The 24905-nt window shown below is 43.6% G+C and overlaps 1 protein-coding gene across 4 annotated transcripts in view; it reads right to left on the reverse strand.

Annotated features, from left to right (window-relative positions):
* Positions 1–24905, reverse strand: part of NDST2 (N-deacetylase and N-sulfotransferase 2) — a 135533-nt gene that overhangs the window by 19572 nt on the left and 91056 nt on the right. For all 4 annotated transcript variants that reach the window (XM_061344197.1, XM_061344198.1, XM_061344200.1 and 1 more), the window contains one exon: positions 4399–5795. In XM_061344197.1, coding sequence (XP_061200181.1) covers positions 4399–5391 — 993 coding nt within the window. In that variant the 5' untranslated portion in view covers positions 5392–5795. The remainder of the gene's footprint in view (positions 1–4398; positions 5796–24905) is intronic.

A 24905-nucleotide genomic window follows, 5' to 3' on the forward strand; every position in this document is an offset into this window, starting at 1 on the left:
TACGGGTCAGAGGGCTAGCATTTTAGCTATCCCCCACCTCTTAAAAGCAAGGTTTCTTCTCCCAGAAAACTGCCCCTCCAATCCCTCCAAGTATTTCTGTTTTGTATTTTCTAACTGTCTTCCACCACAAAATCCTCGAGATGCAGCCAAGCACACTAGCTCGCCAGAAAGACCCCCTCCCCTGCTAAGCTCCTACTACAAGTTCTGCAAGGCTCACCCCAGGAAGGAACAGATGGAGTTTCCCAAGAGATCCCCAGCACTAGCCACTTGAACTCCTAAGCCACAGCACACCCAGACCTGCTTCACGCTTGCCAGAGTCTACCAGAGAACATCCTCTGCAACTCACGACCCGTGCTTCTGAAGGCCTTTAGTACTTACTTGGGGCAGCCATGCTGCAAGCCCAAGTGACAGACATCTACATTCCAACGCACATTTCTGGGCACAGTGTGAAAAAGATCTAAGCTTCATTCTGATGTCCGATCACTTTAAAAAAGGCTTTCTGATAATCTCAAATGATGATAATTACTTCTAAGCATATTTTAGGGGAACAGAAGTTTAAAATCGTGCAATTTGTTGCAACACATTAAAAAAATCCCCAACTGTCCAATCTCACTGATGGATCTGCAAAGACTTACAGACACTACAAGCTCTTAATGCTGTCCAATGAAAGACAAAAACTCCCACAATGGGGTTAAAATTCTAGGACCGAAGAAGAAATGGGGGGAAACCACAGCACTGTACCCTCTTAAGGTTGTTTCTTTAGGACCTACTCCTCTTCTAAATTTGGCATCGCAATAAAACAGGGCTAAACCTTCATAAAACTGTGGTGTTCAGCTACAACATTTTTAACTTCCAAAAGCGTTTGCAGAGATTTTAGCTGTTTCACACAAACCCTAAATGTTACCTCTCCTATCTCAGGTCCTTCTAAAAAGATGCAAAAGAAAAGGGGGAACAAGTCTGAGAGTCACTGCTGGGAACAGAGGATACCATGAGCCTAGGAAAAGTACATGGACAAATGCAGAGAAACAGATGATAAAAAATGGAGAAAAGCAGAGCACTTCGACAGCCTCATCTCAAACACTCTTACAAAGCATACTAGGAACGTGTTGCAGAGACACCTTCTTCATAGGAGCTGGCCCTATGGACACAGGGCAGCACACTCGCAAGAGGATTTTCTGCAGTCTTCTCACCACCCAGCAGTAGCAGTGGCATAGTCCAAAACAGCACTGTCAAAACAGAAAGCATTCATGGTACTGGTACTCCTACCTCTTACAAAGTTAGAATCAGCGAATTAGAAATTGCTGAGTATTTTCATTTCATGTAAGATCATTCTCTACAATTTAGAAAGGCAAGAGCAGGCTAACAGGCACCCTCACTAGATTTGCTCTCTTCTACCCTCACCATCCATAACCCAAAATGAAAGGACTGTCCTTCACCTGCACTTAGCTTTCCCTCAGACTTGCTAGCAAGAATTGCTTACTATTTATGCCCCTGCACAGATTACCAGCAAAAGAGGCAAAACCCGATCTACTTAACCTTCTTTCCTTATACTTAAGGACAAGCAGGAAAGATCATAAAAGCCAGATCCTTTTGCATTAGAAACGGCTCATCTTTGCTGGCCAGTTCCGCTGAGGTTTGGTGAATGCCAAGGATTATGATTTTAGAAGAGACTGAATGTGGAATAATTGGGAAGAGAAGGGATTTTCTGAGATTTTTGTTTTGTTAATTACATGCAGCTCAAATCTCTGGTAAACTTTACAAGGGAAAAACACTTTCCTAGTTCAACTTCCAACTGTTTCAATCCAACTGAGGATGGCAAGCCCCTGCTGCTGCCCTTCAGTAGAAACAGGAACTCAAGGGTTACCATCTTTAAAGTAAAAGCAAGCACGATTCCTTTTTTGCCTTGTTGAAGAACAAAGCCATTCAACTCTCCTTCAAGCATCACCAGTAAAAACATTTCTCCTCTCATACAGGGCCATCTACTATGGACATGCATTCTTTTAACAGCCATTTTGTTTGGAAGCACTCTGAATGTGTACCTGCATATGGCGAACAGGCTCACTGGGACAGCAGAGTGAATTTTATACCATCACACAGCATCCAATCTCCAAACCGCTACCCTCACCACTGTAATCTAACCTTTCAGATAAGGAGCTGTGTGTTAACAGCCCTGAGACAGAGCTTTATATGAAAGGCCAAAGGAAATGCCAGCTGTTCTGCCACTATTATATTCCCTTCTCTCCCCACGGTGAGAGGCTATCAACAAATCCGTGTAGTTATTTCTCGCTTTTAAAAGGTAAAAATTCATTACCCTCTCGTGGCTCTGCAATCAGAGCGCTTCTTTTAAATGGATAAATCTGGGTTTTATCTGCTTTGCCTGAGATTCTCTGCTTACTGATCACAGATTATTCCTCCATTTCAGCCTGCTAAAACCCAAACAAAGCATCTTTGGGAATTATTTTGTCTGGGTTTGTTTTTAACATCACTAGAGCACCCTTTGTTTCCAAGAGGTTTGGCCACCTATTTCCTGCATTCTCACATAAGTCTGCAACCTGCACAAACGTTACAAAAGTGAGAATCTCTGCCAATTTGGTGTAGAGGGTGCAGGGCCTGCTTAAGACCAAGATGAGATTGTGATGCTTCAAACAACAACAAATTCAGAACATCACAGCACCTCAAAACACACGGACACTGTGGTGAAATGATGGAAATTGTAGCACTTTCCTTAAATAAGTATCATATAAAAACTGCTCTATTTTTCTATATCTGACTGCTTGGAAACAGTTTTTATACATCTGTTTGCTCAGAGAGCTATGGTCAAAGGTGCCTCTAAAGAATTATTAAAGCATGAAACAAGTAAAATAAATAATGGCATGCGATTACAGCTGCTTCAGGCACACAGCTTCAAATGAACTGAAAAGATAAAGCTAGCTCTTAACAGAATGCATTCCCCCCAAGGCAAGTCTGGGAAAACAGAACTTAAAATCTCAAAACCTTGAAAAATGGAGATAAAGTGAGATACATCTTGCACGGGTGCAAAAAACACATACAAAAGGAGGTAAGACTCCTAAGTGAGGTGTAAGAGTGCTCTTGGAACATGTAATGGATAAGGTTCGGTTCCGGTAAGGGGGCACGTGTATAACAGTATTTTGTTTTATACCTTTGCCTCAAATGTTCTGTGCCCTCAGATGAAAGGTTGAAGGGTGCTTAATTTTGAAGCTGTTTTGGAAACATGCTAAGGCAGCTGCTGTCACAGGCTTACTGTCATCACGGCTGGTATCCAGGGAACTCCAGCCAGGACTTATCTAAGGGCAAGTGCTAAATGGGAATCCAGAGAGAAAGGCCTGGAGCCTCATACCTGTGGGAAAAACCTCAGCAGACCTGGAGAAATAGACAACATACCTGCCTTAATGGCTACAAACCAGAACTACAAACCCATTCCCTTCTGATGGGGAAGCTACAAGGCAAGTCCTTAGCTCCACGATGCAGCGTATGTACACATATCACAGAACACTTTATCACACACTTTCAAGGACGCAAAGAATTAGAAGGGGCACTTGGTTTCTTACCTTCTTCCTACTTGCTTACTCCTTTGCCTGTCTTGCTTTCCTCTCCTCCAGAAAATATCCCTCTCTCTGTGCCTTTCCCATATCCTTTCCTAATAGGTCACTGTATTACTCAAGGAACTGCCAAGGAAAGCAAACCATAAAGATGGCATCTCTCTTTCCCAATCGTGAGGCCACAGACATGGTTCTCATGAAAGCCTGGTGTGACCATGTTTCCCTGGTGAATATTTGGGTATTTCCTGCTCCAGGATGGGGGTTGCTGGTGGAGGGTATGAGGAGGGGTGTAATAAAGGGTGAGAGAAAACCCTTCTTTTCCCAGTTTGGTTATGCCCTGAAGAGCTAGATGGCTAAAACATAGACCACTGCAGTTGACACTCCAGGGACCAGTAAACAGCTTTGCAATATAATACATACAGTTTATACACATTATAATAATTAATACAGTTTTATATTCTACTCTATTACAATCTGCCTTTTCCTTTTGAAAAGTACAGTATACAGCTACAAATAGATCTGACAGAGGAAATCTGCGTATGTCTGCTCCCTGTGTTAAAGATGAGACAGAATAGACCACTATAGGCATCATCCTCCTAAATGCAGAGAGGCCAGCATGAAAAATGCTCCTTTTGAACCTGCAAAACAGTTGAGAGCATCATCTAGGATGCCTCAGCATCTGGCCTCAGAACTGGCCAGATGAGAACAGAACTGTTTAAGATAAGAACAATTGCAGCAATCAAGTCTTGCACTCAAATTAAATGCAACCCTGCCTTTCCTGGCATACCACACACACTAGAGAGTTGCCTGGTGCCTGTAGTTACTCTAGGAACTTTACCTCTACATCCGACACTTTCATGCGAGTGCCCTCTTTTCCCACAAATATATCATCAATGTCAACGAGGATATAGCGATCAAGTGTGAGACAGAGGCGCTTGCCGGTCAAGTAGGCAATGGCATCCACAAAAATGAGTTTGTGCAGCCAAAAATTGAGGTTATTGCCGAAAAGAACCCGCTGGATCCCATCATGCAGACCCAGGTCCTGCACCACTGTGGCATGCAATGCTTTGTGGGTGGCCAGGTGAGGAATGGACTCTGAGGACTTCGTGCTGGCCAACAGCACTGGCTCATAGGTGCTGTGGTTTGACTGGAACACAGTCCAGTCATCACCAGGCAGGGGACCCTGCTCCACCTCGTTAGCCCGGGTGACGTAGAGCAAGGGAGCACTAGGGTTGATGTGATAGTCCCGCAGCCCCAAGTTGGAATGTAGGAAAAGGGGGAAACCCTTGAGCTGTGCACTGAGCAGGCTGTTCTCATTGGCTTTGAAAAAGCCTATAATCCCCACTCCATACTCTACACAGTATTTGTCCAGCAGCTCTCGGTTCCAAGCATCTAGGTTCACATATTTAAGGATGTTCTCGTAGATAATAAGAGCGTAGCGTCCTCTGTCTTTGTCTGTCAGGGTGGGCATATCCCCTTTTCCAGGGGCGATCTCTGTCCTGTATTTAAACCGGCTAGATTCCAGGATGGCCACTATTTCCTGCCCCAGCTGGGAGTAAATGCTTTCCACAAAGACTAGCACCACAGGATCTGTGCGTGAGGTGTCCACAGACTTTGTGAGCCTCCAGCTGGCTTGCGGTGGGATCAAGACACGCTGCTGGTTGCTGCAGTCACTGAAGGGCAGGGGCGGTGGCTCCTTGATTTTGGGACTGTTAGTGACGTAGTAGGCCAGGATGCACATGGAGATGAGGCTGAAGGCGATGAGCAGCAGGATCAACCTGTGCAGCTCCAGCTGTCGCACATGCCGCACCACTTTCCACAGCTGAATCATGGTGAGGCGGGCTGCCCAGCCCCTCCTCACGCGCGGCACCCACGGCGCTCCCGAGGTCTCCAGTGCCGGCGCGGCAGCACCCAGCAGCAGCTCGCAGAGAAGGAAGAGCAGCTGCGGAGAGAAACAAAGCGAAGGCGAACAGGTACAAGGCTAGACTCCCAAGGATCTGCCATTTATCTCAGGTAACCATGGCCCTCAATTCCCATCGCTCTCTTGTGTGCTTCCTCCTGCTCCTCTCCTCTCACTCAGGAAGTCTTTTGGAGAAGTGAGGTTTCCCTGAACCGTTTGGAACAGCAAATCAGTCTGTCATCCTGAGCACGAGCAGTCTCAGCTCAGCCTTCCCAGGTGTCCTGTTTCTCTCCTAGCTGTTCTGCATTCACATGATGCCACCTTCTCTTTGCATCCTGCAATTTAAAAAGAAAAAGTCAATTCTCAGTATGGATTCATGTTATTTAACAGGTTTGAGATTAAATGGCAGGATCAGCAGGTGCTAGGTGGGCAGCATCACTCGCCTGTCAGCAGGCAGACGTGTTCCCTGGGAAGTGACACACACCTTTTGTGTGGGAGCTTGGCAGAACCACCATAGTGGCCTTTGGGAGAAAGGCCCTGACAGTGCACAGGTACTCAGCATTCACCTTGGGTGAGTTTCTCACACGCTACAGCAAATGGATCCGCCATACCTGGCCTTCCCCACTCCTCTTTATGCCACTGAACAGAAAACATGAACCCCTTTTATTCTAGCCTCTATTTCAAAATTAACAAGAGGAGGAAAGAGCCCTCACATTCCCCATCTTGCCCTGTTCCAATACTAACAGTGATATGTCCAAGTCCTTGCCAGCGACTTCCTAGGCCCTCAGGATATGCTGTGTCAAACCCAGCAGGATGCCTCGAATTCCCAAGGAATTCCCACAGAATGCCCCACAGCTCCCAGTTTCCATGATTCCCACCCCTCTCTATGAGGCCACCCCACTCTTCCTGGGAATTCATGTTCTTTTAGGGCTGCCAAAACATGGCTCTGCAGATACAATGTCCCTCAGACATCATGGAGCCATGGGGCAAGCCTGCCCACACACCACACACCTGATTGCTGCCAATCGATGCGGTGGCAGTTGGATGGGACACATCTCCTCAGACTTTCCTCACCTTCCCTCACATGCCTCTGAAGAGCATGAAGCCAGTTTCAAATCACCAACAGCACAACGTAAATTTGGGTTGGTCTCAAACACGTGAATGCTTCTTGTTACAAAGCTCTCTCACCTCCTGCTTTGTGTTTATGACAGCAGACTATTTCACCATATGCTGTTATTTTTCCGGGCTAAAATGTTCAACAAAGCCAACAAACACCAAACATAAACACCAGGGAAAGTAACTAAACTGCTCTTTGGTTTAAAAATAAAATGAAATCACTGTCTAGTTCTTCTCTCCCTTACCAGAAGGGTGACTCATCTACAGCAACAACACCATTAGCTGGGATACAGGCGGGGTTTTGGGGAGCACCTGCTGCCCATGCCTCCCAGCACAATGCATGGACAACCCTGAATGCCAGATGTTGCTCACCAAGTCAGTCATGCTCCAAATGAGCTCTCTGCAAAAGTTAAAACCCCTTTTTTTTCCTCTCAAAGCCTTTCTTACTCATTCACCCACACTCCTGCAGACATGTGCTCCACCACACACGGTCCCGCTAACCACCTGCTCAACTGGCACCACTTACAACACCAGGAGGCACAAGAGCAACAATAACAAAAAGCACTACCAAAACAGTTCTTCACCCTTTCTCCACTCCTCCCATTCTCGAGCCTTTTTGTGACTATCGCTCTGGCAAAACAAAGAATATGGGAGACTAGGCTGTCCATGAGTTTAAGACAGATACTGTGTTTTTATATAGTAAGGTCAGAGTTTTAACAACTAACTCCACCAGAAAAGAAACTACTTGTGACCTGTGAGACAGATGCTAATTTTGCTCCACCAGAAAAGAAATTACTTGCGAGACAGATGCATATTTTGTAATGTGTATTACTAAACAGAAAAAAATCCTTCTGAGTCAGGGAAAATATCAGTTCACAGATGAGGCCAAAAGTCCCACTCGGAAGACTCCCACCAGGCTGGTTTCCAAACTGGTGCCGCAGCTTGAAGCAGAGACAAAAAAACCTCCAGCAGATTTTATATGAAGAGATGTAATATTGCTAGCTTTGTGACAGCAGATGGAAGAGAGTTGGAGTGCTCCTTGCAATGGTCATTAAGTATTATCACAAATAACTTCTATGCTATAAGCTCAGCAGAGCCTGGACTGGTTTGCGTAGTGCACAAAGAAACCCTAGCCCCAGTGAGACCTTCAGAATCGCTGTAGACTGTAAATGCAAAGTATATGACAGAAACAATTTTCCACTGGAGAAACTGAGGCACAGCAGCTCTTACTGAAGGTCACACTGCGAGGCAGAAGGTGAATCAAGGATAAAAAACCAAAACAAACAAAAATCCCCAATCCCCAACGATTCAAACCTCTGTTGCCCAGACTCCAAACTGATCTAGTCTTCATTCCCAAATGGCCCTCTGTAATGACAGAGCTGGCTTTGCAAATCCATCAGTGACAGTAAGTTGTGTTTTCTTCAACACAGACAACCATCATCATTCAGTTTTGTTTCTACACACTGTTAAATTTTACTGGAAAAAGGACAAAGGAGAGAAGGGGAGAAATTACTATGGGAAGATGTAAAAAACCAGAATTCAGATACTTTTTTCCTTCTTTAGTTACTGAAGTGACAGCAGATTTTGAATGCATGACTCTCTGGACTGAGTGCAGCATACAGCTTCTAATTCCAGTTTAAGTTTAGCCCCAGTGATACACTGGGACTGCCAGTGTATCAGCACAGTATCCCAAAACATGTGTCACCTTTCAAAATCAACCAGGAAAACAACCTTTCCACCTCCACAATGAGCCTTCTGCATCCCACTGACTCTGCAAGGAAGGCCTCTTTGTGCTTGGCACTAGAGCTCCAAAGTCACATTCAACTGCAGAGAGGCAGGAGCCAGGGGAAGAAAGAATTCAGCAGGGCAGAGAGAGGTTAGGTAGAAACATGTAATAAATGCTATATCTCTTATTAATTCCCTGTAAGACATGACATATATGACTCCATGCATACTAGCTACTATAGGAAGTGGTCTTCATTCTACTCCTATGCAACAAATTCATTCAAAACACTCAGATTCCTTCATACTTGATTTTCACTGAGAAGACTGAGAATTGTGTCAGTGTCTTCCCAAATAGCTCACATCCTTTTGCTTTTTAATCCCAATGTATGAAATAGAATAATTAGACTAATTTGGATTTAAAAAAAAATATCATCTCAAGCAGCATAGACAGAAGTTGGTTTTGTAGGAGAAAGCAATGTAAAGAGGGACTTACAAGCCCAGGAGCCCATGCAGTGCCTGTAAAAAATTCCAAGCAAGTGTTTCTGGGCTAGAATTTGTAATCTAAATACCATGGTAACAGTAAGAAAACTCGGAGTATGCTGATCTATGTGAAAGCCTGGCAAAGTACTGTACTACTTTTACAACTCTTTACCCCCAAAACATCAACCTGCAAAACACTTCTCTTCCCCGGTTACACTCACTCACCTCTTCAACTTCATTTTTATTGTTGAACTGAATTGCAAAGAACTGCAGCTTCACTTTCCCTGGTTATCAGTTTAAAGATGAAGATCATAGGACAACTAGATTATTCTGCAGAAAGAGGATGAAACCAGAGTTTAAACTAGGCTACCACACCTGCAGTGCCCAGCTGAGATGCAAGAGGGAGAGGAAACCCCTTTGCTGGGCACTTCTGAATCACAGCAGTGTTTTGATAACAATGGCTCCATTCAAGCCTCTGTGGAAGCTCTCAAACAAGCCCCCATTTGTTACATGGGTGAGCTCAAAACCCCAAATTTAAAAAAAAGAAAAGAAAAAGAAAAAGCCCTGTATCAGATTGCTGCTCAAGAATCTGTCAGCTCCGATCTCTTTAACAAGGCTTCACAGCCAGAGGGCATGCCAGCTGGCACCAAGTGCACTGAGCTCTTTGGGGACCACATCAGCTGGTTTAGGTTCAAATGAAGAAAAAAAAGAAAGCAACAAAATAAATACACCAGCCTAAACTTATATTCAAAGGTGAGAGAACTGTCAGAAACCACCCGGACCCAACACACAAAGCTCAGAAAGATCTATACTGCAAGGCGAGGGAGAATCACACTGACAATTGTTCCCTCTTAAATGAAAAGCAAAATATCTGTGTCCTCTTTTGAGATCTAACTCCTTGGAATCTAACACCAAAAAAACCCAAATGGATCCAAAACTCAACCAACCAGATTTATAGATAAATTAAGGTTCATTCTGGATTCCTGCCAGGACTGCCTGAATGTGAATCGCAGGAGGTGGCAGTCACAATGCCCAAGGATGAAGTGTTTCACCAATGCAAGGGCGCAGGCTCAGCAGGCTCCCATCCTGCCAGAAAAGCATCGCTACATCAGAGAGCATCAGCTGCTAAGGTCAGCTATCTCACAAAGCACCAGCATTAAGACAAATGCTTTATAAAACTCAGATGTTCTGTTTCCTAGTGATATACAGTGTTAATACAAAACACAAACTGCCCTGTGAATTATCAGCTGCTAAGCCATGCGGCAACTGATGTGATATGACAGAAGATAACAATCAGAACTGTGTGGTTTTAATGTCTCACATCTCCAGATACTTCCAGTGCTTGGAAATTATTGTGGGGGATCGGTACAAACGTACCATCACTTAATCTAAACCAGTGACCAGAATATACGTTTTGGGAGCTGCTGGTACATTCATGCCAGGGCACATGGAAGATAATGGATGTCATTTGACACTTTTATCGAGAACTTCCATCATACAAGGTCTTTCCTAGTTGAGCTACAGAAAGTCCTATCACCCTAAACCCCAGTGTCACGAGTACATTTCCACAGCCCTTTTTATTATTCATAACATAACCCTCTTTCTGGAAGCACAGCAGCAGAATCTTGCCTTTGATCTTGCCTTTGTCCACAAGAGCTCTAATTCAGAGGTCTTTCTTTGGCACTTCCTGCAAGACGGTTGCTGCCTTAGGCCCCAGGGGGGACTGCAGTAATTGAGTTACAGAGTAATCAGAGAAGGAATCTGATTGATTTTTCCAACCCATTCCCTTTAATGGTGTCATCATGACACAAAATTCCTTTAATTGTGCTTTAATGTGAGTCACATCAGGTCCTCCCTTGTCTATGGAGATATCTGTATGCCAGGCCTCCAGGTATAGCTCCCTCTCTTGTGAAGCTGGGGAACCTGGCAAGTGTCAGCAGAGCACAGCGAGCCACACGGCAAAAGAATCAGAACCTCAGGAGAACGAATGCTGGCTGTATTCTACGTATTGGGTAAAACAGAATACTGGGAATCAGAGCCACATTGTAATGTAATTGCCAACCAAACTCAGTTTTGGGGTCTGGGCATGTGTTTCAGCTAGCACGCACTGACAGTCAAATCTTGTGGTGAGAGCCCAACACATACAAAGCTCAGATCAAAAAGGCAAGAAACACAAATGGTGCCCATGCTGCTCTGACAGACAGGCTCACAGCCTCCAGCCAGGGCTGCGCTCTCCTCATGCAAGGGTAAGGCCCTGCTGGTGCAGACCTGTGGTAAGCCAGGAAGCTGACAGCTGGCCGGCAGGCTCAAAACACGTCAATGTGATTAAGAGAAGACCTGTGCAATGAAGTAATCATTTCATTATTTTAACCATCATCCCCACACAGGTATGTAACCTCACACCTTCTGCAGGAGCAACTAACTGCAGTCCATGCTGACCACACCTGCATGAACTCCCTTCAGCCCAGCCTGGTGGAAACCCATCCGTAAGCCTGAATTTACCCTTGTGCCAGTGCAATGAAGTTTGAAGACACCATGAAGGCAGAGATCTTGGAGAAGACACCCTCCCCAGAGGGCTGCACATGGATCCAACAACTTCTGCAAGGTTCTTCCTGTTGGGATACATGATACATCCCTTCCACTGACAACCTACTTTGCAGCAGATCTTTATTCTCTTGCTCCCTTACAGCACAGAAAAAAAAGAAACCACAGCTTCAGTCCTGCCCATGCCAGTGACAGAGGCATGGCCCAGCATTACCTACTAGCAACATAAAATAACCCTTTCCTCTGAAAACATAAAGGTCCTCCTTGTAAAAACTTCCAGGAAATCTGGTTTTCAGTTCCCTGCCTTCTCCTTATCATACTACACTCACTGCTTAGGGTCACTACTGCTGACCTGACTCATTTTCAAAAGCAAGGGAATTTCAACCTTTTACACTGAGGTATTCCCTCAAATGGAATGTCAGCACCACAAGTCCCTATGTGTTTCACTGTCTTGGCACTAGCCAATTTTGAGAAGGGAAAACAGCTGTTGTCTTGGTTTTCAGCTTGCCTAAAGATCAGATGTGCAAATCAGGAGAACCTGAAGAACTGTTTAAAAACCAAACCAGACAGAATTTTAGCCTTCATCAGTTGCTGATGTCACCTACTTAATAAAAATAACGAGTACCTTGGCAGCTGCACACCTTTGCTGGAATGGAAAGGAAAGAGTACAAGTATTATGGCTCACAGAAGTCAGAGGTTTCCACCAGCTGAGTGGATGTAACTGCTTGGCGGGTGCACAGGTCTCTGTCATGCAACTGCTCATGTAAGAGAAAGCAGAGAGAGAAATTACCTCTTTCCTCAGAGATAACCAAAGGGGCACACCCACTCCTTTTATTTCATGTGCTACTGAACCCTAGGTATCAAGCTACCATAAGAACGATAGTTTTATTCTCGGCTTACCCTTTCTTCTGTTTTGTGCCTTTCCTGATACACAGGTCTATGCATGCTCTGACCCTAACCCTTTTCCCAAACCAGGTGATAATGTGAGACACAAGCTCCTTTCTGCAGCCAGCCACTTGGAGCTGTGGAACAGAGAACCAGAGTTAGTGCAGGTTAGAGCCTGCCATATAAGAGTACTTCAAGTTGCTCTCTAATCACTCAAATGGGCAATGAGTATCTCAGTCACCCCAGATGGTGGGAACACACCATCTTCAGGCTCGTCCTTACATCAGTAATCAACACGTATGCTCTATCATGGCAAAACATCTTCAATTCAGCTATGAGAACAGGAAATAAATGTAGTTCCTTCCACATTAGATATGAACAAGGGTCTAATTTCCATTCCCTCATGCACCCTGCTTATCACAATTCAGATAAAGGACCCTGCTGCAGAAAGCACAATGTCTTCTCTGCTGTCTTCTCCTAAATTAATTAAATGAGGAAATACAGTCAATCTGTCTCAAGAATAAGACAACCCAGTATCAGAGTTGAAGTGTTTTCATATAGAAATGTACATTATGGAAGTTATCTGTAATTGCTATGAAAGCAGCATAACCATTCTTCCTTTGAGCTATACTTTAAACATTTCACCTCAATTAGCAAGAGACTGATGTTCTACATTCAACTGCTTCCTCCTGTCAGGTAATACATAGGAGGCAATCTTTTCCTATTTTACCTAGGAACATTATGACAGTAGGGAAGAGGTTTGATGCTACTATACTGAAAGTTTGCCCCAACTGAAGAAAGCTGTAAGTATGCTCCACCAAAGCACGAAACCTCAGGAAAGCTTTTGTGCTTACCTGTCCTTGTACATCTGCACTGAGATTCACAGGGTCAGAATTTGCTGGGCCTGTAAAAGAACATGTTCCACAGCTGAGCCCAGCAGCTCCCTCCTTCTATTCATGAGACTTCCACCCAGTGTAGAGCTAATAGTGTATCTCATAGCTTTTGTAGTTTGTAATACCTAGTTCTCTAATACCTTAGTGTAATTGAAATGTCTCCTGGACTCAGAAAACAAAATATTCATGTTCTTTGCTGGCTTGACTACTGTGAAACAGCTTTTAACACAGCACTAACTCACTGCAGAAAATGGGGGTAAAAGTGATATAAGCAAGCTATAAATCTGGCCTGCAAAGGCAAAATGAGTGAAAACAACCAAAGGCAACAGTAAATAGGTGGAAAAGGCATGACTTGAGGTCTATGGAGATTACACTTGCTGATCAAGAAAGTGGTTTAGAGGCCTGGGTTTGCAAGGCAGGAACAAATGCAAAGTTACTGCTCTCACTAAGCCTTCAGCGCTGCCTACGCATCTCCAGGGCGTACTGTGAGGAAGACTGTCAGGGCCCTGAGTACACCACCAGCCTCTGAATGCCCTGACCAGCCTCCACCTACTGACCTGCAAGCTGCTCCTGAGCTCAGGCCATGACCTGAATTCTGTCACAAGTACGCTCTGCCTTGCTGACCTGATTTTGGACCTCCCTGATAACACATCTGGTGATCACCGGACTCCAGGTTGAACCTGGCGGTTGTCACTGACCACCTCTAGCTGTCCTGTTCAGGTATTGCTGCTAAGGATGCTGTCTGTGCCAGAGGAGGAGGAAGGTGGATGGAGACCTCGAAAGTGGCAGGTGAGGACGCCGCCAGCCTACTGGGATCCTTACAGGCCTGATGGACTCCACAGCAGCTTCACACACTAGGTAATTTTCAATGCATGAAGGATGTGTAAGTGCCAGCAGGATGGAGTCTGCTAGAGAAACGGTGATAGAGAGTTGTGGCTATTGTTAGACTTCCCTGTCTTAGTGTGGGTGGAATTACTTAATTTTCTCTCAAACCATCTGTGTTTGTAATTGTCACAAAATCAGAGCAACACAGGCAATACATACTTACTTCCACACCACAGTTTACACTATGCTATGTTCCCTACCATTTTTAAATGAGCATTTCAACATTGTACCTTGAGTTCCCCCTTGTAGAAACCTTGGTTTTAGACAATCAAGACAGAAAAAGAAAGCTTAGTATTTCAAGATACACACATCTCAAATAGATTAACTCATTTTAAACTGCACTGTAATTACATGCCACTAGTTCTTAGTCTTCCTCCCATTTTATAGACTTAAAGCGGGTGCTAAAGCAGGTGCTACATCCTCACATTTTGAATTAGTCAACTGATTCTAAATAGATTTTTTTTCTCCTATGAAGCTGCATGTTAAAAATACTCCTTCATGTCCAGGACCTCATTAACATCCTCACTAACAGCACAGACACTCAGGAACAAAAGCTGCCATATTTACAATCAGATCTACCCTCTCATAAAACTGAAGTTTTGCCAGGAAAGCTCAATAATTTTGATCAAAATGTGCATCTCCATTAGGAACTGCAGCTAAAGACAAAAAGGATCTCGATACTGAAAACTGCAAGGGGCCTGAATATGACTACTAACTCAGCTATCTTGGAGACTTTCTTCCAAAATGTATAGGCAGCAAAATTCCCAATAAAATGCATTCAACTGCTGAAAATCAGATTAATTTTCTATTACTAACATAGAAACTATTTACTTAAGTAAGAAATTGTTTTTTTCCATGAAGAAATGTAGTTTTAAGTCCACTTCTACGTTCTGATAATGGAAAAACATATGCTCAACCTTCAAGTCAAAATGAATGGGGTTAGTCTGGTGTGCCACCTTGCAAGCCTGTATTAGCTTTAATAGGATTAAAAATTATGAAACTATTATTGTTTCAGATGTAGCAGTAGGATACAAGGTCAGATATTATCAGAGGTGGGACTTAGTATGCAGAACACTGTTTCTTATGAATCTGTCTAAATAGATGTTAAATAGTCTAAAGCAACATTAACATTTTCAGGGTTTCTTTTTCTTTCTTAATAAATCTTCAAGTTGGTTCAAATAAGGAACTGAAAATAGAAAATCCCAATAACTTTTTTACGATAAAAATCAATGATCAGTTGGAATGGAAAGAATGGAATTGACAGAAAAGTGAAATTCCCTCCAGGCAGAAACATGCATCAGCCTGCATGGCGAGGTGCTCAGTGGAGAAGAGAACTTGGTCTGGCCTGGTAGAAGGTATTCAGCCTATAAAATGCATTGCAAAAACCATGCTAACTTGATCCACCACTTGCATTCAACAACATAACCACTTACGTTTTTGTGGTAAGACTTGTTCCACAAACAAAATGCTTTATAGAAGGATTTTATAAATATAAAATGGATACAAAAAAGCCTTATAAGCTGTAAGCAGACACATCTCCATGCATGTCTCTGTGAGCTTGTCCATGCTAGGGAAATAACAGCCGCAGCACCACAATTACCACTGGAGTGAAACTGCCATGACAGGAATATTTCTGAGCACCACCAGATTTGCCAAGTCCCCTGTGTTTTCTACCACCATTCCAGGCAAGTTGATAAACAGAGCTGAACTTTGCCTATACAGACAGCCTAGCTGATGGCACTTGCTGTAATATAGATGCTAATTTTCTACAGCCTAGCAATTACCTTAAGATAAAACATGGCCGCTCTTTAATAGCATACAGAAAACAGTGAAGTGAAAAATTCTGCACTCAGAACGGGAAGGGGAATCCATTACTAATCACTATAAAAAGAGCTAATGCAAACAATGCTCAACAAAATAGTGGCAAATATACTCCTGCCACATGTACTATCTCACATTAAGAAACATGATTCAGAACAAAAGATACAGGAAAGAAAGCATACAGAGAGACAATTAGTCAAGTAAACAACTTTGGAATGATTGCTGAAGAAACAGGTTTGCAAGAGCAGAGAGAGGGAGGGAGGGAGGGAAGATTTGGCAGCAGAGACTGGGAGACTGTTCCAGGAATAGGAGGCAGCATGAAACAAAATGCAAAGCTGAGAGTAGGAGGAAGAGATAAAGGGAGGAGTGCAGAGGGAGTCAGAGGGGAGTAGGAGAAAATGACAGCTCACATTGCTTAAGGAGGTAGAAACACAGTGCCTAAAGACAGAAGGTGCCTTAGACATTAGGTCTAGCTTGCCTACTTTTAATAAACATAGGTTCTTTAATAATCAAAAGAAGTAGGGTCTATAAAAAGGCTTAACAGCTCATCTTCAAAGACGAGTTCCAACAGAAACACACTAGCATGCTTATAGCTTATGTATTTAATGCCGACAGAGGAGAGCTAAGAGTCTGCAAGTCTGAAACTCACTATGTCTTGCAATATTCCAGACACACCACAGCATTATTTCCTCCACATCCTGACTAAAGCCGCAGCTGATTTGGTTGTGAAAATCTAATACACTTGCAGTTAAGTGCACTCATCCCTTCCCTTTGTCCAGAATGAAGCATTCAGGAGCAAAAGGTGGCAAGGAGTGCACTGGACAGGAAAGTTTCTCAAACTGCATTCTTACAGTGCTTTCTTCCCTTTTAATTGTGAACCATTTCCCATACAGATACAAAAGCAGTATTAGCTAGCTGACAGTGTAGTTAACCTAAAGAAAACACACAATAGAACATCATAAATGCTGACATTTCATCATTAATGCCGAAATCTCAAGTCCAAATGTGCTAATTGATCTCAGTGATGTAACAGATACTTCATAGTTTTCAGACCACTTAACACTAAAATCTTGGGCACAGATGTGATGGGAGAGAAACACGCATTTAGAGCATTCAAGTAATTCAAACTCGACTTTGCAGCAACACTATAACTAAATAATTAATGCTTTTTAGTAGCCCCAGATCGGAACAACACTGTATTTCCAGACAAGATTTTTTCTTCTTTTTCTACTCAACACTGCTGTAAAGGGGAGAGAGCAGAGGCAGTCTGGATACCCAAGCTCTTTCTTATTGTAGCCAAAACACAAGCGTTAAATAATTTTTAGCTAGACAGCAACTTTGAAGAGCTACAATTATATTATTAGAAAAGTACACTGTGCTAAACATATTTAAAAATTTTAGACATTAAAGTTAAATACACGTTAATTTTAACTCTTAATTATTTGGTCTACTTAACTCACATAATTAATTTGGTAGCTGGAATATAAAGATTACAGCTTTTTGGAAGATGTTCTCTTTTCTTAAACAACAGAGAAATGAAGCCTCTACTTGGACTGTAAAATTCAGTCTTCATTATGAACCTGAGCTAGTGTTTCTGCAATAATCTGAAACGCTTTGACTTTGTCCTCACCCTCCTGTGAAGCGCTAAGTGGCTTGCAGAACATCTGTGATTGCATGCGTTAATGGAAAGTGCATTCAAAGGACCTGCTGACATCTTACTACATCTTCCGTAGTAAGAATCCTACCCCGGTGCTTTTACGCTTATTTTTGCCCATACCCCCTGTATTTTTCCAATCAATTTCTTTGGTACAACGAGGCAGCACCACAGGGCAGCTGCCAGCCACTGGGTGCAACCCAGCCTCCTCTGCACATACCAGGCACTGGCTTTGCTGCCTGACTCCCCTCTCAGCTGAAAGAGGCACAGGAGAATATGGAAATCCACCAGTTCCCTGCACCCCGGCCAGGAGAGCAGACCTGCACATCCTCCTCCTTGGCCACACAGCACTGTCAGTTTGACAAATGCATTGGTCATTCCAGCCCCAGGAAACCCACCAACGCGGCTCTCAGTTTCAACTCCTAGTGTCCCTCTCCTCAGTGGGGCAGTCCCTAGGCAGCAGTGCCAACAGGTAACTCTACCCAAGTAGTGCCAAGGAGCCTGTGTAGGGGTTACCAACCCATACGCAACCCTCATTCAGGTACCTCCAGAGATAAGACAGGGCGGCACTTTTCCAACTCATTCCTGCACACGAGCTGAGGACCCAATTTTGTCCTCTCATCTAGACACCAATTTTCCAGAACATTCAGAGAGGAAGATTTCACAGCTAAGACACGAGTACAGGCTCCATGCTCTGGAAACCAACACAGGGATATTTCAATGGCCTTTTTTGTCTTCCTTCTCTCCTTGTACAGTTACAGAAGCGGAAAAAGGAAAAGCAGCACTATCATGGCAGGTAAAACAGGGTGAGACATTAAAATCTTCAACTTCCCCTTTGTTCACAGGTCTGCAAGATCAGAAATACGTTCAAAGACCATCTTTGAGACAGTGAGAGCTCTTCATGTACCTTCTGGGAGGGAGCTAGACATCATCCTAAAAAACTAGGGAATTTGAGAAAAAGTCTTGTAACTTGATGTGGTTACACATTTACCAAACCCCATCTGTAAAATGAGAATCATGTTACACAAACACACCGAGCACTGATGCAACAAGAGCACTTCCTGAACTTAGCGGAATGGACTGATACCCTGACATTATGTGGATGAAACACAAACTTCAGTAACAGTGATAAGGGCAGAATTGCCACCGCTCGTTGCTCTCCTGCAAACACTCCAGAGAATGAGCTCTAGGACAGACAGAAGGTGCAAAATCCTCTGGCAGCAGTCAATTAGCAGAAGGACCGTAATTCAGCTTGGTTTGCTGACACACAAAGGTCGCTCCATGGAAGGGGTGAAAATTTTCTTCCCCTCCACTGCACTTGCCGGGCTCTCACCCATTTCTTATTCTTCACTGCTGGTATTTGCATCAAACAGGGGAACCATGCTCCTTCAGCAAGGGCCACCTCAGAGGTTAAACTATAGTAATGGCATTCAATTTATATGGCAGGGGGAAGAGAGTGAATTTATTTTAGGTCAAATTGCTTATAAGAAGAATAACCTTGGACTCCGCAAGTGCTAGAAATACAAATAAGATGAGGTATTTGAGTCTTCCACTCTTTTTAGAGGTCCACTTTCCTTCATGATTCTAAACAGACTAATGTCAATCAATCAATTGAATGTAGGCAGGCTGAGCCACTGTCATATATCCTCCCCCTAATTGCCTTGCCACGCTGTCTCAGAAGAAACATCTTAACTTCTATTGCCACTGCTTATAGAAATCCAAACCAGAACAACTGTACATGTATCAGTGGGAGACACTGGAGGTGTCTGCATTATGTGCTCTCCCACATCCTCCACCCCTTTGCCCCAGAAAAAACCTTTACACGAACGAATACACTCTACACTCAGAGTTTCAGTAGAAAAATGTTTACTTACGCTGAAATGAAGCACACAATATGGAGTGGTCAGGAAGCACCACAGAAAAGGCTAAAAAGCTGCAACACACTAAAGCAGAGAGAGATGAACTTCTCCATTTGCTATCTTTTAGTTCCAAAAAGGAGGGTCTCTGCAAAACCTCAGCTCATATATGGGGGTATAAAAAAAAGCAAGATTATGCTTCCTCTGTTGTACAGTACCTAACTTTACAACCTTTTTTCAGAAGGCATCACACTGGATTGAAAGCAGCTTTTGAAATGGTAAGCAACAAAACCAAATCCCTTTGAGGAATATTTTGCATTAAAGATAGCTTCAAATTTGCAGTGAAAGAGTCCAGCACCAGCCATATTGTGAGAACAATGTGTGCTCTCTCTCTGCAAGCCCCTGGGCCTGACTTGCTGGCTTTATAGCGAGTTTGTTATTGCCCTAAGGGAGTATTAGATAATGAAGAGCTCTGAGTTTTCCTTTCGCTTCATGCCTGGGCTCATCCTAATGTGTGTAAGTAGGCTTAGTTTGCAGACTTTCCTTCTCAACCTCTTCCCCCTCCTATTTTCCAGCAATCCAGCAACATTTTTTATAAATGAACACTACAAATTGCCTCTCTTGAAACAAGCTTATTGAATCCATCACCTTCTTCACAGTGTTTCAGAGACTAAAACAGGTTACCAGCTTTCAAACGCACTCGAGTGCTTTTACTGCACTTCGTGTCTCCATCATGAAGCATCAGGAAACAGGCACCCCACAGAGTGATAACTACTCAAGTACCTGCTCCAGTCCAGCTCTGCTCTACAGGTGGCACTTCATGCTGCTAGAAGCAAACTTCAGCAGGGCCCAGGTGCGTGGAATGAATAATGACAATGGAGACACGTCTATACACACTGGAATGGTAACACCAGGCTGAACAGGAGCTCATGTAAGCAGACCTTAACTGTGGTTTCAGGCAATCCACTACATCCACTCACGAAATGCCTCTGACATGCGGTAACATTCTACTGAGCACCTAAAATGGTTATTTCATTATGAAGGAGAGCAGTGGGATTAATGACTTTTTCTTCTTATATTTCATCTAAGGTGAGCAGACCTTATAAATAATTTTTGGATAGTTTAAAACCATGGAGACGGTTTTCATTTAAAGATAATTTGTGGGGTTTATAGAAATTTCTTCCAAATCTTCAAAGCAGAGAAGCCACACAGGAGGTTGTCTGGCAATTCCAGGGGTGAGGCAAGATCCAAGATTCCTGGAGTTAGCAGCTGGTCAGCCTTTGACAGGACAGCTCTGTGCTGGCTAAACACTCCTGTCAACATACACCGTTTCATTATCTCTTTGGGATTCCGGAACTGAATGGCCTATGGAAAGGCCAGATCATAACACCATATGTAGAAAATGTCACTGCAATTTTAGCTCACCTAAAACATATGACATCACTTTAGCAGAGACCACCACCCTTCCTCACTGTTGAGCTGAAGCTGGGGAGTAGAGAAGGAGGGCAAAGAAGGGAATTTCAGCTTGTGTCTCCTCTTCCATACAGCCACATTGCAGAGAGAAGGCTTTAGACAGCAGGAGCCATGTCTACAGAGTTACTTACAAAGAAACCATCTGACTACATTCATTACTGTTACTGCAAGAGAGTATGAGAGGAAAAAAAACAATGACCCATAAAAGAAGAGCCCTTGCGAGAAGTTTCTGGTCTGTGCTCCAGGCCAAGCTTTTGCTTCCTGCATCTGCAGTGTTCAGCTACATTGCAGAACCATCCATACTATCAGCATGAACTTGACTGGGTAATTAAAAAACATTTTTAAACGCCTAAATTCTGTTCAACGTGACTTGATCAGGAGAATGTCAACTACCTCTCAGCTTGAGGATCAAGACATTTCTTAATGACTAGAAAATCCTTGGTGTTCCAAGCGAATCTCACATTGTTAACCAAAGGGTCGTCTTCTACTACTTTGTGGTGAAAGGGAAAAAAAAAATAAATAAACATTTCCATTTCTAAGCTTTCAAGTTGCTGCACATTAAGTTAGCACAACTAGCTCTGCTCTTGAGATGCAAATGAGAATTCAGATTGCTGTGTGACAAATCAGTAGAAAATCTGGTTGCATTAGTCCTCAGGGAACACAGAAGACAACACATGATATTTAGAGTGTTCAGTGTCTGTAATCACTCTAATCTTTACAACAATTTCATCAGTTACCAATATTACTGGTATCTGTTCATCTTCCAGTCATGTACCCAAGACATAAAGTGACTATGAAGGGTCATGGGAGTGTCTATTTATAGTGCAGCATGAGCTGTAGCCCAGGCAAAGATGTGAAGCTCTAATCAGCTTCCTTGTACTGTTTGAGTGCATTTGTGAGCCACCAGCTCCTCACAGGCCACAGTTTTATCCTCCTCCAGCACATTTCAGAACCTGAATTTAACAGCAGCAAGGTTAGATGCAGAGACTCCCTATCAGGGAGAGAAAGGGAGAGCAGAGAGAGGAGGAGGAGAGGGAACTAACAAAGAGCTTAATGAGGAAGGAATGAAGAGGCATATCAAGCCCTGCCAACTCCACTTAGTGCACTGCCTAATACAGTCACTGAAGAGCTGCTCCTGCATTCTCCTCTCAAAGCACTGTCCTTGCAGATGACTGGTTAACAAGCAGCCAAACAGCAAGGCATGAAAGAAATCAATGCTTTCTTGTAACAACCTAAGTAACAATTAAATAAGGAATAAGAAATGTAAGTACAGACATTCAAATTCCTACCTTTAAAAGTGAAATCCTCAAGTGAAGTTACTCTCTCAAAGGGGGTCTGACAGTCAGCAAACCCAAGGAAAGATACGGAACCAACAAGAAACGAAGAAAGTCTTAATACTGCTCTTCACAAAAGCATATATATAGAGCTGGCTTTTCTGGAGAAGGGCAGCTGGGCTGCACAGTTGGTAGATGGGTGAACCATTACTAGTAGCGGTGGCTGCCTTCCCTTCACTCAGTGTTGCCACAGCCTCTCAGATCATTTTGTGAACCTAAGGATGCCAGACTTTGAAGTGCAGACAAATGGAAAATGTAAATAAATTTGCACTAAAAAAGAGCACATCACTCCTGAGCATAAGCACCATTAACCACTAGCTGGTATATCATATTGCAGCTACAGGTGGGTAGTAGGCAAAGCACAGTCCAACACAGACAGTCCAAAAGCACACAGTCTTCTTCTCCCTGGAAACGATCTTGCCTTGCAGCTCCTCTCTGAAAAGCTTCCATGTCACTCCCTGAAGACCCAGAAACAGTTAAAGTAAGGAAGGCAGTGTGCAGAGGAAGGTAGAGAAGCATGGTCCAGTACTCAAGACTGTTATGGCACATGGCAGATTTGAGGTGCTCCTTCATGGTGGGGATGCAGCTCCATTCCTTCCTCCTCTTACTGTGCATCTAATCACGGCAGGCTGCTGAGCTCCATTTGCACGGCAGACAATGGGATCTGGCAGCAGTTCAAAGGCATTTCTAGCAAAGTGACTGAACAAGCTCACTGCCGGTGCGGGCAGATGGGAATGCAGAGGGAGATGCGGAGCACCCTGCTCGCCTCCCCTTCGCTCCCCAGGCTGCATGGGCAGATGCTGCGCAGCAGGCAGCCAGTTCTCCTTTTGTTCCAGTGGCAAGAGGATCAGGGAGGAAACCAAGAAGGCACTGCCACAGAGAATGACAGCACCTAAACCCGCAGTAAGGTAGAGGGAGGTGGGGGGCAGGGAGGGAGGGGAAGAGGAGAGAGAGACAGGGTGAGAGGAAAGAGAGAGCTAGACAGGCAGAAGGAAGGCAATCAGGTGGGCAAGGGGGGAGCTAGGAGGAAGGGAGCCCACAGACAGCAGTGCCTGGCACCCTGACAGCTTGCTGCCGGAGTTCGTCTTTTGAAGCTGTCACAGGTTTATGGATGCCTCCAGACTGACAAGCTGACAAGACGAGGGAGACTACACGCAGCAGATGTATTCAGCAGCAGTAAATTGGCTCTCTTGCCCTCATGTGTCTTGCAGTTTCACTCACTGAAATCTTATCACGGGGGGGGACAGGCACAAAACAACCCACCATCACAGTATACTCACACACCACTACTGGAACCTATAGACTAATAAATCTGCAGAGGGACAAGGAAAAAATCACTTTATTGCACACCACTAATAAAATATTAACATGTTAAAGGAATGAATGCACAAATCTGAGATTATGTTCTGTCCCTATCGAAGCATGCTTGGTCACAGTGGTGGTGGAGGAGCTAAACTCTCTTTATACCCCTGAAAGACTGCTACAAGAGGAGCTCTCTACTTCAAAACATAGTAGAAAACGGTGTCCTCCTAGAGGAGCAGAGAGGCAGGCAGGAAAGGACCACAGCAGCATACTCTGCTCTTTGAAGATGGAATATCCTAGGTATGCTCAGAGTTGTATCCCTTCCCAGTCAGGGTTTGGGAGAAGAGGGTTTGCAGACAGGATGACACACTAGCACACATCTCTGGAGGAGTTATTTTAACAGGAGTTGACAGTGCACCACAAACACTCTGTAAGAAGACAGTAAAAACTTAATGCGATGGAACATTACAGGGTACTAGACAGCGCTCTGGAGGAGGCCTGAACCTCAGTGACTCAGGTGCTATCTCCATTACAAAGTGAACAAAGCACCTCCTTCAAGTTTTATCTTGACAGTTACAAGCTAAAAACTAAAACCAGAAATAAGGGTCAATTATCAGGCTCTTGGAGTTTCCTATTATGACTTAAACTGCTTTTACAGGATGTCTAGCTTTTTCCAGTTGAATTGACAAGGTAGCGGCAGCAACGTCTGTCTCAAAAGATATTTTCTACCATCCCATTGCTCCAACAGGACAGAAACAAGTCCCGTAAGTTAAGGTAGAAAAAGGTTTATATTTTTGATTGTAAATAGATTATTTCCCTTTTGAATTAACAATAAAACCGATTCAGAACTAATTCTATTATCATGTATTCTTTCTGTCCAGTAATGGCACAATGATTTGCTCAGTGTTGTTTAATCCTAGAAGATGTATTACAAAAACACTGCAAATTAGTTATTAATAAAAAAAGCACTGCAGTCTTTCAGAAAGAAAAGCACACAGATGTTAAGATATTTATTGCTAAGCAGAGAATAGAAGACAAGGTGCTGAGGGATAAGGATTACACACATAAAACTAGTACTGCTGTCCTCATCAATCAACGGAAGTTAAATGGATGTTGAGTACCTTTGAAAAAATGTGGTTTCCACATCTAACAGAAGACAACTCTCTATTCTGCCTTGTTTAAAAAAAAAATAATCTTCTTATATTCTTGTCATGCTACAGCGCAGCACTGCAAGTTTGCAAGCCTCTCTGTGAACTGCAGATGGATGATGCTGACAACAATTTTCATTTATACATAACCTAAACCCATGCAAATTCTTAGCTTCCAGCTTCCATCTATGCCAGTAAACAAGCCCTTTACATCTGAGCTGCAGTATGCAAAAAGCAGATGTTGGAAATCTCTTGACGCTCCACTAGTCACAAAGATGACAGAAAATCCTAACTCCATACAACAAAACTGATGTGTAGAACAACCAGGA

This window comes from Neopsephotus bourkii, unplaced genomic scaffold (assembly GCF_033783945.1).
Source record: "Neopsephotus bourkii isolate Nb327-2 ecotype Australia unplaced genomic scaffold, CSIRO-AGI_Nbou_v1 NB_196, whole genome shotgun sequence".
In the NCBI taxonomy this organism is placed as follows: Eukaryota; Metazoa; Chordata; class Aves; order Psittaciformes; family Psittacidae; genus Neopsephotus; species Neopsephotus bourkii.